At 38.6% G+C, this 18,683-nt stretch overlaps 2 protein-coding genes across 2 annotated transcripts; one reads left to right on the top strand and one right to left on the bottom strand.

Moving 5' to 3' along the window:
* The first annotated feature begins 11,527 nt into the window (after positions 1–11,527).
* On the top strand, positions 11,528–15,931 carry ebna1bp2 (EBNA1 binding protein 2). Its single transcript, XM_084723708.1, has 9 exons — positions 11,528–11,745; positions 12,029–12,112; positions 12,901–13,073; positions 13,260–13,383; positions 14,153–14,242; positions 14,456–14,531; positions 14,638–14,728; positions 14,821–14,992; positions 15,113–15,931. Exons 1-9 carry the CDS (start codon positions 11,650–11,652, stop codon positions 15,158–15,160), a joined length of 954 nt encoding a protein of 317 aa, XP_084579834.1. The 5' UTR covers positions 11,528–11,649; the 3' UTR covers positions 15,161–15,931.
* Positions 15,932–15,958: 27 nt separating this feature from the next.
* On the bottom strand, positions 15,959–18,066 carry cfap144 (cilia and flagella associated protein 144). Its single transcript, XM_084723709.1, has 4 exons — positions 17,944–18,066; positions 17,074–17,133; positions 16,802–16,905; positions 15,959–16,060 (listed from the first exon to the last, which is right to left on the bottom strand). Exons 1-4 carry the CDS (start codon positions 18,062–18,064, stop codon positions 15,959–15,961), a joined length of 387 nt encoding a protein of 128 aa, XP_084579835.1. The 5' UTR covers positions 18,065–18,066.
* Between the last annotated feature and the right edge of the window lie 617 nt (positions 18,067–18,683).

Here is an 18,683-nt window from a genome sequence, read left to right as displayed (position 1 = left end):
TGTAATTGCAATCAAATTTGAACTTGGACAAGGTAAGGCTAAATTCCAGCTAATAACCCATAGAGTTATCGGTCATCTGCAGGTATCTGTTTTCCAAATAATGTGCACTTATGCTTTTCTTATTTCCAGTCTTTAAAAGTCACCAAAATGCATTTTTTGAAAGAGGAAAGGGCCTCTAAACCCCTCTCTTTGGTTTCAAAATCCTCCCTATTTTTGAAATCTCAAGGTATCATCTATCCTGAGAACGGGCGTCCCTGGTAGTTCAAAAGGTTTAGCGGGTGGGGTTACAGGGTATGTGTCTCACTGTCTCATCAGCTGACAGGGGTTTTGCTTTGGTTGTAAAATCTGGTTGTAGGCAAGACGGTGAAGCTTGAATTTTCTTTGCGGAACCACTTTTTCCAAGGGTCAAAAATAATTGTGTTAAATGAGATCCTGTCCGCATATCAACCAAGGTGGATGTGGCCCTCACTCTTTTGGATGTGTCCTATTTACTCTTCAAGCCCACTAGACCATGGACACTTGTCATACTGTTGTTACACTGTGAGCCATGTCTGCAGCTTTTATGTAAACCAGCCCATCTGCTGTGTCTTAGTGTTTCATATTTGTTTTTCTTTGTGGGTGTCTGTGAGTTTATGGATATGGGAATGTCATATAGGCAAATGTGTGTTGTTAATCCAGTGGTTCACAAAGTATTTCTGGCATGCTCCACTTCAGAATTCAAAAGAAATTTACAACACCCCACCCCACAATCTTTTATTAATCATTAACAACAACAGGGGACGCAACTAACAAAAAAGATCCACCTGCAGTTGCTCTATACCCCACCAGGGGGGCAGTTAGAGAAGAACTGTGTTAATCTGTTCAATTAGTCACCAACTAGTTGGTAAGTTCATAACAACACCTTCTACTTCTTCTTATCTTCTTCATCGAACATTACTGTTCGTCTGATGTAAGTCCCTCAAATTACATGATCTCTAAATCATGCTTATGATAATCATGACAGTAAAATTGCATCTGAGGAGCCTCTTCTAGTTTTCTGTTGGTATGTACATTTCTTTACAAGAGTGTAGAAGAACACTTAATGTCTTAAAATGTATTAAAACAAACAAAAACTAAAACTCTAAACCAGCTGAATTTGAAATTTGAGGTCTGTGTCAGCTTTTTTAAAGAATATTTGGTTGCGGGAAAGAAAAGGGCAAAGAGGAAGGCTCACCACTGAGACACAGAAGGGGGTTATTTGTACAGTATTCAGTGTGTGTCCTCGCCCAGTGATCCACCAGGACACCGCACTGCAAGTATGCAATTTTCACTTCATTTAAACAAGGAGAAAGCAGATGATGGGAGCAGAACGGGTAAAGAGAGTCACAGAGAAGTGCTGATACATAAAATGCCTCGGTCGGGCAATAGAACACCTGGCCGTATGGGAGAATAACACTCTGATTGGCTGGAGAGTCAAACACTCCCATGAAAGCAAATCACACGGCCTTATGAAGCCTATTATTTCTCACCGTGTGTAGATATGTTACAGCTCATAGAGGAGGTGAAGACAATACATGCATGACATTGCCACAGAATGCAAGCTGGTTTCAATAATGCAAAAGTATATTCAATGACATAAAATGTATAGTGCTCAATTTAACACATTTTTTCTGTGCAGTATGTGCTTATTTAATAAAGGGTGAAGAGCTCAGCAGGGGCCGCTGTCCCTTTAACACTGAGTTTAGATGCCGCTTTCCACCATAAGCTGCAATAAACAGTATATTGTGGACAGACTTTCTTATTTAAACCCTTGCCACAGAGTGATGCAGTGTCCATAAATTCACTTACAAAACACAGAAAAAAATATGCACCTTATTTGAGGTTTTCTCCAGTATACGGCAAAAACATGAGTCGCTAATAGCTAATTTGGGTGCTTTTAATGGTGCTAATTTCCCAAAATATAAGCAAATATTAGTATTTTATGTTGTTTTTTGTGTGATACTACTCTGTATGCTATTACTATCCAGGTCAAATGTGCCTGTCTGACAAAACAACTGGCCTCAGTCTGGTCTAAACTGGTCTAGAACCACCACTGGATTTACAAGAGCAAAAGCAGACAGTTCTAAAAGCAGAAAAAATACTTCACAAGCGCTCCCAGAGCCCTCAAAAAGAGGATGTTCAGACCCACATGTCCCCTCCCAGGTTAATCTTTATAATAGCAAACTCAACATTATTCAAATAATCAGGATGAGAGTTTGCATTGTGAAGTGTAATAAAGCTTTTAGCCTGTAGATGCTGCTGCCGGTCCTTAATTTTATCTTGATAAACCACAGACCCCGCTGGTTTTCTCATCAATGCAAAGTGGATTTTTTTGCGGGGACTTGTTGTTTGCGACACAGCAGCAGTGATCAGCTTTGAACCATTATCAGCTTTTTGTTAAATTTCCATTATTGATTGGAAAGATCTCTTATCATGTCCAGCTGCAGAGGAGGAGTGCACCATGTGCATGCAAGAGAGAAGGCACCCAGAGTATCACATGTCCCTCACACCAAAGACTTTGCTTATTTTTACACAGCTTATACTCATAAACCTAATCCCTTTCACTTATTATGACCCAGTAAAGGTGGTGGCTGTATCTATACAGACCCTGCCCTCTGCCTGTATCTCCTTATTTTCTCCTTATTTTGCTTTGCTTTGCTGACGCTTTACCAACCCAAAACATCAGTATTTAATGTCCTGGTGATGAGACGCAGCAATCAACTATCTTTGTGGTGCATTTACAAACAGCTGGGACAAATCCATGCCGATTCCACCTTTAAATGCAAATGAAGTGCGAGTGAGCGGGTCACATCTCATCTCTCTCACGTGACATTTTTGCTTTTTCAGTTCTCCTGACACTCATTTCAAATGCAGATGTTTCATGGGGAACAGCTTGAGTCCTTCACACTGTTTCTATCAAAGGCACTGTCAAATGCTTTAGATATGATATTCCATTTATAGAGGAGAAGAGAGGAACAGTGTCTCAGCACAGCAAACGGCACAAAAACACTTCCTGTTTACAAATCTTGGGGGCTGGTTGCTAATAAGAAGGATTTTCCCATTTGAATGTGACCTAATAATAGATCTTCTATGAAGCATAAACTTTGCCAGGGAATCTGTGCAAAATGCCAAAAAGGAGACCATCTGGAGAAGCTCTGATAAATAAAAATGCTGTCTCTTGTGATTTTGCTGAAGTCAATGCATAAATTACTTTTTTTTTCCAACGATAAGAATTATGCAAACATTTCCTCGCTTCCTAAGATATGTTAGAGTGTGACTAGTACTCAGTCTGGTTATTGGTATTTTACGTACTTTAGGTTAAAACAGCAGGGCTTTTTTACAGAGAACTGATAGCGATTTAGTAAAAAAAAAGACTTTGCTTATCTTCTTGCCTCTCTGCCTCCTGATCACTCACTGTCATTCAGCCTCTTGGCTGCACAGCTGCTTTCTGTACTTGGACTTGAGTATTTCCCTTCTCTGCACTTTCATACATTTCAGAGGGAAATATTACTCCTCTATCTTTATTACTGGAAACTTTTATATTATAATATTGCACATTATGCAATATTTTCCAAAAACAATGGACCTCATGCATGAATGTTTTCTTATTTTTCTCTTATATTTGTTCTTAAACAAAGCAGTAAGAGGAAGATAAAATCTGACGTGGGATTCATGAAACGTGTTCTGACAACCAAGTCTGATCTTACTCACCTGAATATGTCGATGAATCATGTTTGGTCTTAAATTGGATGCACGTGCACAAGAAGTGTAGAACCGCCCCAATAAATGTGTATATGGGCAGCAGACTGAAGTTCTGAGTGCAAGCCATTTTATTTTTTTTAAGTTGTAAAATTCACATATTTAAAGCATAATTCTTTCTTATTTAGTTTTAATTTTGAAGGGTTACCAAATTGACTTGTTATGGTTCAGACACCTCTGATAGCTAATATTATTTAATAAATTTATCAAAGCATACGAAGCTTAGTCCTTGAGCAGTATTTCTTTTTAACTAGGAAGTGAGACAGGGGTCCTCAGGGTATAGCTAAACCTTTTTAAGCCCGATTAAATCATGTTTTTGTGAAAATGTGTTGACAAAAATCTGGTACACAGCTTTATAGGTCCAACATTTTTCACACCTATGTTGTTAGTAGGTATTGTCTAATAAAAACATATACCAAAGCACTTATAAATTACATTTGTGTCACATATAGAAATCCTTCAAGCATAAAATAAAACATTAAAAAAAGGAATTAGAGTGTTAGTAGTAATAATATCTGAAGTTTTTTGGCAGGACATGATTTGTCTCAGATCTGAGGACTGGATAACATACAGTACACATATTCTATAATTGCATAAGAGCAGTTCTGCACAACCAGTACTTTTACTTTTGATACTTTAAGTACATTTTGCTGATAACACTTATATACTTTCACTTAGCATTTTGTCAGTTGAACACTGGGCTGCATTTAATTGTCAGGAGTGGAGGAACACATCGGGCTGCGTGCCCACACAGACGTCTGCTCGCTCTGCTTTTGACACTCAGTGGCTCTGTGGAATTTCACAAAGCACTTGATTATTATGCAATCCTGCACCTGACAGTCTGTAGGCTGAATTATAAAGCACTTTGTCACCTGGCCAGAGTATATAATGTGGTCACTATGAAGACTATTTGGAAATGGGGGCTGATGCTCCAGTGCGTTAGTGTCTTTGCACAGATGTACTTTGTATGTCTCCACTGCATATCAAACTTGACCACTGATTTAATGGGAGGTTGGAGAATGTCACAATGGATTAGATAGAGTAATTTCCTTCATTGACCCTACTGACAGCAGAGAGTCCTCTCATAGAAGCAGAACTGAAGTCTGTAAAGGGGCAAATATAATTACACGCCATTAAAAAATACTGCAACAGCAGCAACATATTCAAGTTGTAGCTGGATGTCTCACTTCCATGCATTAGTTTTGGTCCTGGCAGAAGCAGCCAAACGTGGAGGCCTAAGATGCAATCCAGTGTGATGATGGAGTCGTGATGAAGGAGAGCAGGAGACTGTGACATGAACATTAACTTTCCCCTCTTGTCTCTTGTGCTCATCTTCACTATTGTTCACCTACTGTCAGTTGCCATGGCAGTAGCATAAAAAACTCTAGGAGGACATTCATGAATGTTGATTGAACTAAATACTCCAATTTTATCTCTTCTTGACTGTTTTGTAATAGCACCAGCTACAAATTTTACATAATCGTCAAGACCTTAAGTCCTTCCACCCCCCCACCCTGAGAATTTAAATGTCCAGTGTGTAAGACTTAGAGATCTATTGACAGAATATGGAATATAATATCAATAAATATATTTTTATAGTGTATAATCACCTGGAATCTGTGTTTTTGTTACCTTAGAATGAAGCATTTATATCCACAGGGGGCGCGGGTCCTCTTCCATGGAGGCAGCCAAGTTGAACCGTCATGTTTCTACAGTAGTCTAGAACAAACAAACCAGACACTGGCTCAAAATTACCACAGGGTCTCTTACATGGGGAGGGTGGGGCAAGAGGTATAAAGGGTATATGCCGACTTTTCCCCCAGAAAATGCCGCCTCAGTCAAACTGTGTGGCAAAACGTGCTTTTCAAAATAAAATACAGTTCATTTCAAAATGTACTCATTTTGAAAACTACTGCTGAAAGTTTGTTTCTCTCTTTCTTCACTGATTTGTTGTCATGATCGTGATGATGGACATGAATTTGTTGCGTTGAAGGAATGTGATTTGGCTTCTTAAAAAAACAAACAAACTCCGAAATACCTAATTAAAGCGTCATTTTATTAGCAAACTTTTTGGAATTTTGGGCATTGTTTTAAAGCCTTTATCCACCAGTACCCATACTTGCCAACCTTGAGACCTCAGGGAAGATTTTCATACCAAAAAATTTGAGTTTGTTTGTTTTGTAGAACAGCTAGTTCAAGTGTCCCCAGGCCTGGTGTGAGCTTTTCAATCAACGCAGTGCTCGGAGGTGATGGACGTTTGATGCTTAATGGCTCTGTTTGTGGCACGTCCAACACAGCAGCATATGGCTAATGAGAGACAGAGTGATTCACAGGTGTAGGCCAACTCTTCAGCAGTCATGTCAGGTATGTTTAGATGGAGGGAGAGGGAATGAACTCTCAGGAGAGGACAGGTAAGGACAAAATGAACTAAAATACTATTCACATTAATTCAACCAGACTATTGTTTATTTGCACATCGCCAAATCTTAGTCAGGGTAATTAAGTGCCGTATTAGAGCTCAACCATTTATCCAACATCGGCCCAGACATTCGTGACTGCGTTTTTTTTTAGTCCAGAGCTCCAGCAGCCAGGAATAACTCTAAGAGAGGAGCTTGACAGTGTGAATCCAACTTATTTTCAATCTGCTGTCAGGAAGCAGTCTGTCGCTCCGAGATGAAGAGTGACAGCGAGATGTGAATTCAATGGACTGCATTACTGTCTGGCTCAAACGATTATAATGACAGAAATGGAAATCATTGGATTTTTTTCACCCTTTGAAGACGTCTCAGAGTGAGGATCTGGCCACGCAGAGAAAGGAGGAATTAAGGGTGGTGAAGTACAAATCGTAAATATTGATTTCCATCAGAAATTAGAGAGAAAGTCACTCTCAGGGGATCAGCCAGTTTCAGCTTTGAGGACTTAGAGGATAAACCACAGAAAGAGACTCATGACATGTGACAGGAACAGTACTACTCATCGCAGAAGGCCCTCATCTATCCCATATTAATCTATCTGGTATTAGTGTTAGAGTAACTAGACCAGTGACTTGATGACTAATCAAAATAATGTCAGTACGACCCCCAAAAAAGCAACTTTCCGGTGGAAAAATGCCATTGGAACAGATACTTCTGGATCTTTATAATGGAGCAAAAAATGAGTCTGCCATTAGGAAGATGACTGCACTGCCGCTTTCATGTCAAGGTGATCCTGTCCAGTCCTGAAATACGTTGTCAAAGAGACGCAGATGTAAGAGCAGCACAATGACGTGCAAGGAGAGAAAAAATGATTGAAAAATAATAATACAGCAGGTTTTTTTTTTGCAGTGGATGACATTTCATTCCCTAGATGTTGAGTTCTGCTCTGCACAACTAGAAATCAGACACACAGTCCAACCAAGGATAACATAATTCAAGTTCAAGTAAACTTTATCAGATAGAGAAATCCAACTTGTCAGGGTCGAGGATGGGATGTTAATGATTAATCATTAATAAATCATACACATAAAAGACTATGGAAATTCTGCAAATTTAAGATTTATATCTGCAGTACATCATTTATAAAGCTTTCAAAAATATGTCTAATAAGAGGTAAAAACAAGTGCATATTAATTCCATTTAAAGGCACTTATTTTGTCTCATTCATGAAGCAGGTGAAAATGTCCTTGATTGTTTTCCCAATAAGAGGAAATAAAAACAATTAGATTAACTATTAACTCCTAGCCTATATGAATTTATTTCTCATTTCTAAAAGTTTTAATGTGCATATGGTGATGTGGAAATGGCAGGGAAAATGGTCAGGAACCTCCATTTATGCATGAATGAAGTCTTCCCAAAATTTATCGATATTGTGGTTTGGGTCACGATGGTTCTGTCATTTTTAAAAAGTGGGTCCCTGGGAAACTCACTTTACATTATTTTGTCTGTTATTGAAGCTTATAATGAGAAAAAAAGAGAGGCAGAAAAGGAAAATGAGCCAAAAAAAGAGGTACTGCACCTCAATATATTAATAAAAGTTTGTTTGTACATGATCCTCCGTTCCCCTTTCTTCCTTTTACCCCAGGTTACTCTTACATCACTGTTACACCCATCATCCCCTGGTCAAACTTTGGAGCCCTAACATAAGTATTGCATGAGGATTATCATTGCACATCACCCTGACCAAAAAAACTAACACCAAATCCTGTGTTTTTACATCGTCCCTCTCATTTAAAAGACCAGTGTGTGGGATTTAGTAGCATCTAGCAGTGAGCTTGCAGATTGCAAACACCTAATCTCACCCTCTCCTCTCAAGCATACAGGAGAACATAACAAAACTCAGGCAAAATGCTCGACGTTTGGTCTTCGTGGAAGAGGACCCACCCCCTGTAGATAAAAACGTCCCATTCCAAGGTACTGAAAGTGATTATTCTATTACTCTATAACTTTCAGGTGATAATATACTAACAACATGATTATTATATTCTTTTTCGGCCATAATCTGCCAGAAAATCCCAGTAATTCTTAGAACTTTAACAGTCTAATTGCTGAAAAGCTAAACATAACCGTTCTTATTTTCCTTCCTTTGCCCCGATGGCTGAGTTGAATCCTGTTTTGCACACAATTGCACCCGATGACCCTACATGTCCTCTTGATCGTGTGTTGCAGCCTACACATCTTGTCTTTGCAAGAAGTAACAAGCTGCATTACAACAATTCAGCTTCCATGAAAGGAACATTCGCTGTTGCAGTTTCTTAAACCTCTGCGGTAGCACATCAACTAAACTTTACTTGGTCATCAACCTTTATCCCTCAGTATTTATAAGTATGAACTCTTTCACTGGGTTCGTTGTTGACCTTGGTGATTGGGGTTTCTCCTCTGCTACACCTAAACTCTGACTTTTTCCTTTGTTTTAGACACATTATCATCAAGGAAACTGTCAAAACGCCATTTAATTAAGTTGTCTACTTTCTCTCAAAACCACCCAAGGATGAGTTTTCAGGAACCCCACAGGATCACGACAAGACATGAGCAGTCACGCAAAGCCTGAAAAACCTCCCTAACACAGACTTGTTAAAAGTTTTAATTTTCAAGCCACTACATTACAGACCAGTTTGCAAACATCGCTTGTATTTTTTTTGTCAAAATTACATGCATTTTGACAGGGAGTGTAATTTGTCTCAGTGGACTGCTGCCAAGAAAAACATAAACAAGAAGAACAATGCAAACTGGGAAATTATTGTTATGATGCCACTGCAGCTGGATTCTTTCTGACTATAATTTCTCATTAGAGGCTTGATGTTGATTATTGATGGTCTGTTACTGTAGGACATAAGATGTAGTCTTCCAGATGCTTTGGCCTTATTTACGTTCTCTGGTGTCACAGATAACATGTAACAGTGTTGACTCTGTATCGTCTCTATCTCATTTTAATGCTTTCTGATGGTTTACATTTCCCTCCTCTAAATGTTAAATATCCTAAATGACCTCTTAGACAGAGTCACACTTTTACACTGCTGTGCACTTTTTTTTGGATCTTACGTTACATGATGTGTCTTACAGTAAATGTCAGAACATATTGTTTTTTCCAGCACCAACACTCATTGATAATGTAATGTAATATGCCCGGTGGATAGATGCACACTGTCATGGCTGACGACTCTTAACACAGCCCTCGGCAGGGCTGAGATCCTCGCTTGACCACTTGAGATGAATCCCTCTCAAGTGACATTTTGGGTAAGATCAAGTTACTGTCATGGTCACCGGCCAAAGCACAGCATTAGCATGCAGCATGTGCACGCTCTGGCTCTAACTGCAAGTCCTCCACACGACTGCTACATGACTACAGAAGATGAATGCAAACAGTCTTTACATAACATTAAAGTGAACGATTGTGAGTCCTATCTGTTCTGCTACAGTCTGCAGTGATGATGCTGCAGGTTGTATCTCTGACCTTGACCTCATGTCTGATGCAGGGCTGGGGCCCGAAACCTCACACGTGGTGATACTATTAAAAATGCTGTAAGGTGCTGTTTCTGGTGTGCAGACTTAATTTTATAATTTTGTACTTCTGTAACTTTGACCTTCTCACTGTACTTCAAGTTTGGACATTTTAGTTGGATGGGCTGTGCATATATCAGAAAATACATCAAACTGTGTGTGAAGTGCAGGGAAACCTGAACAAGGTTATCCTAAAACCATTTTTATGACATAATCAGTTTGCAGCCTGTGTTTAAAGACAGAACTTATAGAAAATATAATGAAACAAATGAACATGGTTAAAGTAAAGTAAAACAGACACATACACTGCATGCTACACACACAAGAGGGGACCAGTTTGCACCTAGGAAGAGGGTTTTTGCAACTTTATTTGCAAGAATAGGTACAATGACAGACTCAGATTGTGCAAATTAATCAAACACTTATGTTCAGGACAAAGTCACACCTCCCAGGGACATATTGCATACTGAATATAATACATTCAACCAAAAGAAACAAATCAATCTGTTGTAGTTGTCAAACATACGATATAGGCCTAATGAACAAAAAGTTTGAGAAATATACAGGAAGAAATTTAAAAAAAAGGAAATTTCAAACTTGGAGAGAATCCATCAAAATAAAAAAAAGGAAAGGAAAGAAAAATAAGACTAAGGCAAGGCAAATCATCAGCGTCTGGTCTTCTGATCTAAAAATGTCTTCTTTGCAATCTGCTTGGACCCTGTTAAAACATGCTTGCTGGCCTTGTTCAAATTGCTTTACAAAAACATACAGATATTTTGGAAGGAGAATTTAGGATTTGGACCTTTGGTAATCATGCAAGGATTTCCTTATGTTTTACAGGCTTAAAACAAGTGTTGTTGGCGTTATAAGTGTGTCTACGTGTGTGTTGCACAGGTGAAAATTACCCACATCAAATTTAAATCTTGTTCTGATTAATTCATTTGACAGACCTAGAAAGAAACAAACATAGCGCTGTCACATTTTTCTCAATCGTGTTGCATCAGAGTGACAGAACTCAACTCGAGGAGAGAGCTTTGGAAAAGTGGTGTCGATAGTTTCTTTCTTGATGAAGTGGCAAGTAAAACTCGTGAGGCCCCAGTAAGACTCGTAAGGATTTAAAGTAGATTCTGTCCAGACTTTGATCTGCACCATCCTCTTGGCACATTTGACAAGGTGTGGCTGCTCTACTACTGAAATTTAATTATATATCATTGAACATTGGAGATGTTAGTAAATATTATAACATCAGTTTAATTCAAAGGGGATTTATTGGCATGGAGAAACAGACATATGTATTTTAAAAAAAAACAACAAATAGAATATATATGTAGACTTTCTGTAAAAAAAAAAAAAAAATACATACAAATAAGTGAGAATCATATAAACACTGAAATATTTTTGGATGGATGTATTTATATATTAATTTGTTCATGAATTCGTTCTCTATGTATGCATGACAGGTATAGAAGTGTCTAATACAATCTGCTAAGGTGCACAACAGCGCCTCCTGAAGGAATCTCTTGACATTACATACCCGAAGAAACTTCACTAAATTCTATTTTTAAGTTGACTTTTAGGAAGACAATATCTGTTTTACCTGATAAATAAAAACGTATTATGATGTTAAAGATCCTTAAAAAGCCTACTTGAGATGTTTGTTCAGATAATAAAGTCAGTAACGACACAATATTTGCTTGTATCAGTTTTTTTTTCCACTGTAGGAACCTTTGAAGCGTTGAACATTCGTTCCGCCGGCGGACTGTGTATGTAGAACACTCAGTACCGTCACTTCCTCCCCACGTGAAACGCTCCGTACATGTGAGGAAGAGCGGCGTCCACATCCACCCAGAGCAGGTTTCTTGGCGTTAGAGGCCATTTGATCTCATATTCTGATTTCATGATCATCGATAGCAGGAGTATGGAGTCAGTAGAGGACGAGGAGCAGATGGGAGCGGATTCAGAGGAGGAAAACAGCGAATTATCAGACGATGAGGTGAGTGAACTGTTGTCATGCTAACAAGCTAACGTTAGCCAGCCAAAGCTAACAACTGTAAAACAACTGACACAGAAAAATCGCCTTTATTTTTACAAAATTGTACAGCTGATACGACTGACTTGCTAAAATTATAGTGAAATTTCTAACATTTATTCTGCTTTTACTTTGTTTTTTTTATGTTGTTCTGGATGTATTTATATATCGCCATTAAGTGTGTTTGGTTCCACAGCAGGATATGTAAGATTAAATTATATATCTAACCAATTTTTGTTTTCTTCAGCTTCAAGAAGCCTTTGCAAAGGGTCTGTTGAAACCTGGAATGAACGTCCTGGTGGATAAAGCCAAAAAGTCTGTCAACAATGTGGTGAGTGATAATGATCATGTTTGCATCACATGTTGAACCTTTTTATATGAAAAGATGCACTAGGGATGATAATGATCAATCAGTCATTGACTAGTTGTGAAGAAGTTAATCAAAAAACTAAATGTAACTGATTTTTATTATCAAGCTAGACATGTTATCTAATATTCAAGTATATTCATTTAATATGTAAACCTTTTATGTTTCATAAGCTATGAAATGCTGCCAGATAACATGCAATATGTTACTGTTGAAATAAAGCTTTGACTGAAGGGGAAAAATGACTAATCGACTAAGACAAATGCTTAAAATCTGCATCCCTGAAATGCATGCTTCCCTCTGTGTGGTGGTACAGTCAGTGGGTGTAGTTTGGTAGGAAGAAAGTAGATCCTCGTTGAAACTGCTCACAACAAGGTCTGTGGATTACTTAGAGTAACCAGGTCTTGATTTTTGGAAAGAGACATTGCTGTTGACTGTATTTTTTGCGCTTTTAGCACCACAGGCTGAGTGCAATCTAGTCCCATTATAATGTATATCTGCAGAAAAGAGTAAGATTCTGATTTTGGGATGAATTGTTCCTTTAAATGTCAGAATTCATGTTCAGGGTTTGTATGTTTCTGAGTGCCAGACAACATTTTTAATCTAAACAGTTTTTTGATACCCATGTAAAGGTGCAGAAAGTAATACTATAATGAACATTGCAACTGTTACAGTAACTTTTGTGTAACTTTCAAGCTTCCTATACTTGGACAATTGTTGATACTGTATCTTTTGTGTGTGTTGTGATGCAGGAGGGTTTGAAACAGTGCCTGGCTGACTTCCGTAAAGATCTCCCCTGGGTGGAGAGGTTGGATCTGACCAACCAGCCAGCTGAAGACATTCTTTCCAAAGTCGAAGGGAAAGAACCAAATGTGACCAACGGAGAGGTCAACGCAGACGATGATTTCCAGAGGGAGATGTTCTTGTGAGTGACCATAACCTGATGTGCAAGTTTGATGTTATCATCAAACTCTTTTTGACCAAACAGTCTCACTACAAGGAGCGCTGAGTAGCAGCACTGAGGCTTATGACTGTATCGTGTGATTGTCCTCAGCAGATGGAGTTGTCATGGAAACACTGATGCTCAAATTTACTTTTTTTCTGAAAACAGCTACCGTCAAGCTCAGGCTACAGTCCTGGAGGCTCTGCCCCTCTTAAACAAACATGGCATTTCCACCAAGAGGCCTGAGGATTACTTTGCAGAGATGGCCAAGTCAGACCAGCACATGCAGAAGGTGAGATGTTTCCTCTTTACACACGTCTTGTCTCTTACAGGATGACACATCAGAACAGCAAAGTCAAAGCTCTTTTAGTATTTAACATTAATGTTTTTTTGTCAGAAATCTTCTTGCCCAGAGTAAATTTTTATTTGCTTTTATTATAAGTTAGTTGTCATGTTCAATCGAGGGCTGCAAAGTTTATAAAATGTCATTAAATAGTGAAAAATGTCCATCTTGCTTAACCCCTCTTACTTGTGGCAAATCAAATCAAAACCCGGTAGTCTAACAGTGATATTGACATTGAAAAAAAAAGTTTTATTGAAAGATTGAATTGTGTCTTGAAAATCAAAAGTCAGGTTGTGGATTTTGAGACTCATGACATAGATCAACCCTAATAGAAGTACAAAACAGCTGTGTCTCTGGAAAAAAGTGTATTTTCAGGAGCAGCGACACTGGAAATAGGACAGTGTTGTGAAGTGTCGAGGGACAGCACGTCCACACTCGCTGCTGTGACCCCGGCTGCCACCGCTGTGGGGTTTGTTCACAGAAAGTAAAATGAGCGGCTGCTGTGATGCGTGCTGTTCGGTGGTGTTGTGTTTTAGCCTCGACACCACGATTGCACATATTAATTTGGAGACACAGAACGTCTTTGTTGTTTTCTTTAGCGAATGTTTAATCTGTGTGGGTAGCTGACATTTGATCGACCGCACTGGTTTAGGAACTCAGCACAGTTGTTCTTTTCTTCCCACACACAAACTAAAATGTTTTCTCTCCCTCTGTCCAGATCAGGAAAAAGCTGATCTCAAAGCAGATGATAATGGAGAGGTCGGAGAAGGCCAAGAAACTGCGCGAGCAAAGGAAGTTTGGCAAAAAGGTCAGCCCCTTTTTTCTATGGTTACTGTTACTCTTACTGGATTCATTTTGCTTTACTTTGCTCATTGGCAAGAAGCAGCAGACATAGAGCAGAATGGAAGCAATGTTGTCTGCTTTACATCACCTGGTTATAAGGTCCCTTCTTTAAAAAAATAAATGCAGAAAATCCTCTTTTAGTTTGGAAGAATTGACATGAATATTGAATGTGTACCAGGTACAAATAGAAGTGATCCAGAAGAGGCAGAAAGAGAAGAAAGCGATGATGAATGCTGTAAAGAAATACCAGAAAGGTGAGCTTTTTTTGTATGGTACCACTGCAAATTGCTTGACGCACCGTTCCCCAAAATATAAATGTGTGAGAAGGTTTTTAACATTTCTGATAACCCCCACGCCCAGGAATGACTGACAAACTGGACTTCTTGGAAGGAGACAAGAAGGCGGGTAACGACTCCTCTCAGGGCCCCAAGAAAGCGTTGAACAAGAAGGGGTGAGGTGTTACATTTCAGCTGCGCTCACTGTAATCATAAATATTAAGCGTGACATCACAAAGCTAATTTTTTTTTTCTTTTATTCTGACAGCCCCAATGCCAAGAGGAAATATAAGGACCAGAAGTTTGGCTTTGGGGGCAAGAAGAGTGGGAAGAAGTGGAACACCAAGGAGAGCTACAACGATGTCTCCAGTTTCCGCGCCAAAGTGGCTCACGCAAAGGGCGGCAAGGGAGGGAAGAAAGGCAAAGGAGGGAAACAAAATGTGAGTCACACACACAAAACACTGCTGACTGATTTAATAGACAGTTTGTCAAAGGGAATTGTAAAGTTACACAAAAAAACAGCTAAAAATGGAACTTATTTTTCTTCTCTTGTTTTCCAGAAACGACCAGGCAAGTCCGTCCGCAGGAAGATGAAGTCTCGATCGTAAAAACCGGCAGAGGCTGGTCAACAGGCTGGACTTGAATCTTGTTTCTAGACAGGATTACTCACACCTGCCTCCCAGTTTCTCCTTCAAATACATCATGAGACATTCAGGAGAACTTTTCTTCTCCGCTTTTTGTACAACATGCCTTCTGTAAAATGTGGAGGACCCTTCAACCCACAGAGAGAAAGATGTCCTGCCGTAATGTTCAGGAGGCTGTTTCAGGGACACGACTGGTGAACAAAAGGTCTCCTTTTGCAGAAATGGCAAAGAGTGGACCTACACAGTCACCAGAACCGCAGAACTGTTATCTAAAAAGTTCTAATGTTAAAACAATGTCTTTCCTTTTCATATGTTGTTATAGACCAGTTTTTATGGTCTGGACATAATTTTCTCCCTGTATATCCGTTTGAGGTAGTTTTAAATCCACTTTCTGCGATTACACTTCAATATCTACACCAACCTCCCCGCCATCTAATTTACATTGTGCTCCTGTTTGGTGTACTTGTTTTACTTTTCTAGCTCAGCTCCTTGACACATTAATTCTCTCCCATGTGACGTGACATTTTATAATATTGAACAGCTGTTGTTTCTGCCCTTTCCCATTCATTAATATGACTAATATGTGAAGGGTAAATGTGTTTTGCGGAGACCTGTGCAAAGGTTTCCCACGCAAATGTTTTTTTCTCAGTTTGCAAAGGTGGAAATGGAAAAGGGCAGCTTCTGGCGATGACACCTGTATGTTTGTGTGATAAACAAATAAAAAAAAAATCTGGACACAGGTGGTCACTTTTTTTTGAGGATTTACGTCTTTTTTGATAAACGCAGGGCGGATTCTTGATGCCTGGTGATGTCTGTGCTAAATCGGTAGAAGCTGAGTCTCCTGTCACTGCGATTCGATTGGATCTGGAGAAAAAGTAGAGGACGTAATGAGCATTTTAATAAGATCTAGAGACAAAGATGGATGAGAATGACAATTACATGACACTGATAATGTTTCAGTGGTGTCTTTCTTGAGACTATTAGCATGAAGTTGTGTCAGAGGTGACAGGACTCCCTCAATATTTAGAACATTTATCACAAAAAAATATGAAGTACAGAGGAGTTTTATTTTGATGCACTGTTTGCCAGAGAGCCTCACTGCCTCATATTCCATTCTACTGTCAAATGTCACCTGGTGCCTGAATTTTGTGTTTTCCTTTGCATAAATAAAGATATTTCTACCATGAATCTATGCTGAAAAGGCACAAAAAAATCATAAAAATGAATGCTTTGAAATCTTTCTAAAGTTCCAGTTTAATATTGTATTTTGGCTCTTCTGTGAGCTGATTGCTAACATTCAACTTTTGTTGGGTCCACTCTCATGTCAGAATTCTTTTTTTTTTGGGGTCAAACCATTAATTGTTGGGAAATAGAATCAGTACTCCACAGAAATGCCATGAATGCAAAACTCAACATAAGACCAATTTATTAATTTTATTTTTAAACGTTTTCAAGATATTTTCCACAGTATGATCAGTTTCTTGCGTGCACTTAAAGTAATCCAAGAAACAGATTCTCCAGTTAAAAGTGGAGGCTCTCTAATCACAGTGTCACTGCAGGTTGGTTATTAATTATAATAAACTGTCAGAGTGATTTTATTCTCACCAGAGGAGTTGATATCCATCCTATCTCCTGACTCTCAGTCTGTGGCATTGAATATTTCTTGGTGGGCTCCTGGTGGGCCTTTTGGAAAGCTTTGTAGAAGTCAGCTGGAAAAGAGAAACGTTCATGCAGTAACACGGATGTTCTCAAACGTTCTTAACTGGCTCTTGCTGTTTGGAATCTGAATACTATGAATATTATCTTCAACTGTTATTTATCCAGAAGAAAAGAGGAAAACTTTTTCCTTTAGTTCAGTGGAATCAGTGTAAACTTACAGTTTTCTGCAATCACTTCTGGTGGTTTCCTGGACATGGGTTTGTCTGGCAGGACATGAACTAAAAGGGTGTGGACACACGTTATGAGAAAAAAAGAAAAGTTTAATGCAACAATAGATCATATAACTGGTACAACTATTTAATTTTTGCAAGCAAGGATCTTTCAGTTTCCTTAGTGTAGGCCTTTTTCACAGCAGCCATTTTTGAAATAGTGTAAACACAGGTGTTACAAATGAGTCTAATCAGGGTCCTGTTCCATTTAGAAGATCCTTTCCAAGGAGCTCTGCTTGACCTGAATGGAACTGAACCTTATTTAGTATCATGGATAACACCTGTGTGAAAATGTGTCTTTAATGGTTCTCTCTGTATGTCCTCTATCAGAGAAATAATATCAGTTCCAATGAAAACTGCTGACAGTGAAAATAGTGGATTATACATGTATAATAATAATATTTATTTATTCAGAGAAGACTCAGTGCTATCATGATTTTCTTAATTTTAACCTGATTTTCAATTCTCTCTGCTACAAACACAATGAAACAGACTTGATTGTTGTCTCATGTTAGTCCTTATATATTATAGGAAAAGAGAACTCAAGCTGTTGTGAGATAAACTCTGAACTCCCTGACCGAAAATGAGATCCTGTTAGTTATTATAATGAAACACTTTCTCAAATTAATGAGTTAAAATTAGTTAGTATCTCAAAAAATGAGTTTTTATAGAAACGCTCAAAATAATAACTTAGTATGTAAACATAATAATAATTTATGAAAATAATTAGACACCTTCTCAAAATAATAATATAATACCTCAGAAATAGTCTACATGTGGAGGTGAGCGGGTGAAGGAGGACAGACTGCTCAAACTTACACTTGCTGTGTGGGTTGATGCTGAACTGCGTGTACAGTTTCTGGTGTCTTTGCTCTTTCCGGATCGTCTCGACGTGAATCGCGTTTTGATGAACCAAATCCAGCTTCTCGCTTCCTGCCATGTTGAAAAACCAACAACAACAATAAACAAACAAACAAAAACAAAACAAAAAACAGCACCGATACCGAGAGCTGGCAAAACAAAAAGTACTCAGGGCCCAGAAGCTTTTTTTTTTTTTTCTGATTTCGTTACCTAGCAACAGTAAACACTATCTCACGCTGCAGTGACGTGACTCGAGCACGCGGTGGAGCCGCGCGCTCAGATTTGATCATGATGGTGGGCGAAGAGAGGATTCCTTCATCCATCCATGATCGTCATCTTTGATACTGAATCCAGAGGTGGGAATATTCAGGTTCTTTATTTAAGTACCTATACCACACTGTCAAAATACTACAATACCAAAAGTAAAAGTCCTGCATTCAAATTAAAAACAGTGTCAGGATGAACTAATAATTTACTCAAACCTATACACTGTAAAATATACAGCATCCCATAATACCCTTAATAATGAGCAGCAGAGTGCAGCATACTTATTTCTCCTAACCATTCTTAACTCATAATGTACACAGTGTACTTTCTTATTCCTATCTTATTTGCACCTTTTGTTTTCAACAGTATTCTTATCTGTATATTGTATTCTTATGTCTGCGTAATTCTTGTATTTAACTTTCTAACCTTTT

Source organism: Lutjanus erythropterus, chromosome 7 (genome assembly GCF_056507025.1).
Source record: "Lutjanus erythropterus isolate fLutEry1 chromosome 7, fLutEry1.hap2, whole genome shotgun sequence".
NCBI classification, from domain to species: domain Eukaryota; kingdom Metazoa; phylum Chordata; class Actinopteri; order Lutjaniformes; family Lutjanidae; genus Lutjanus; species Lutjanus erythropterus.
The sequence above is the reverse complement of the archived record's forward strand: the minus strand, read 5'-3'. Positions and strand labels throughout refer to the sequence as shown.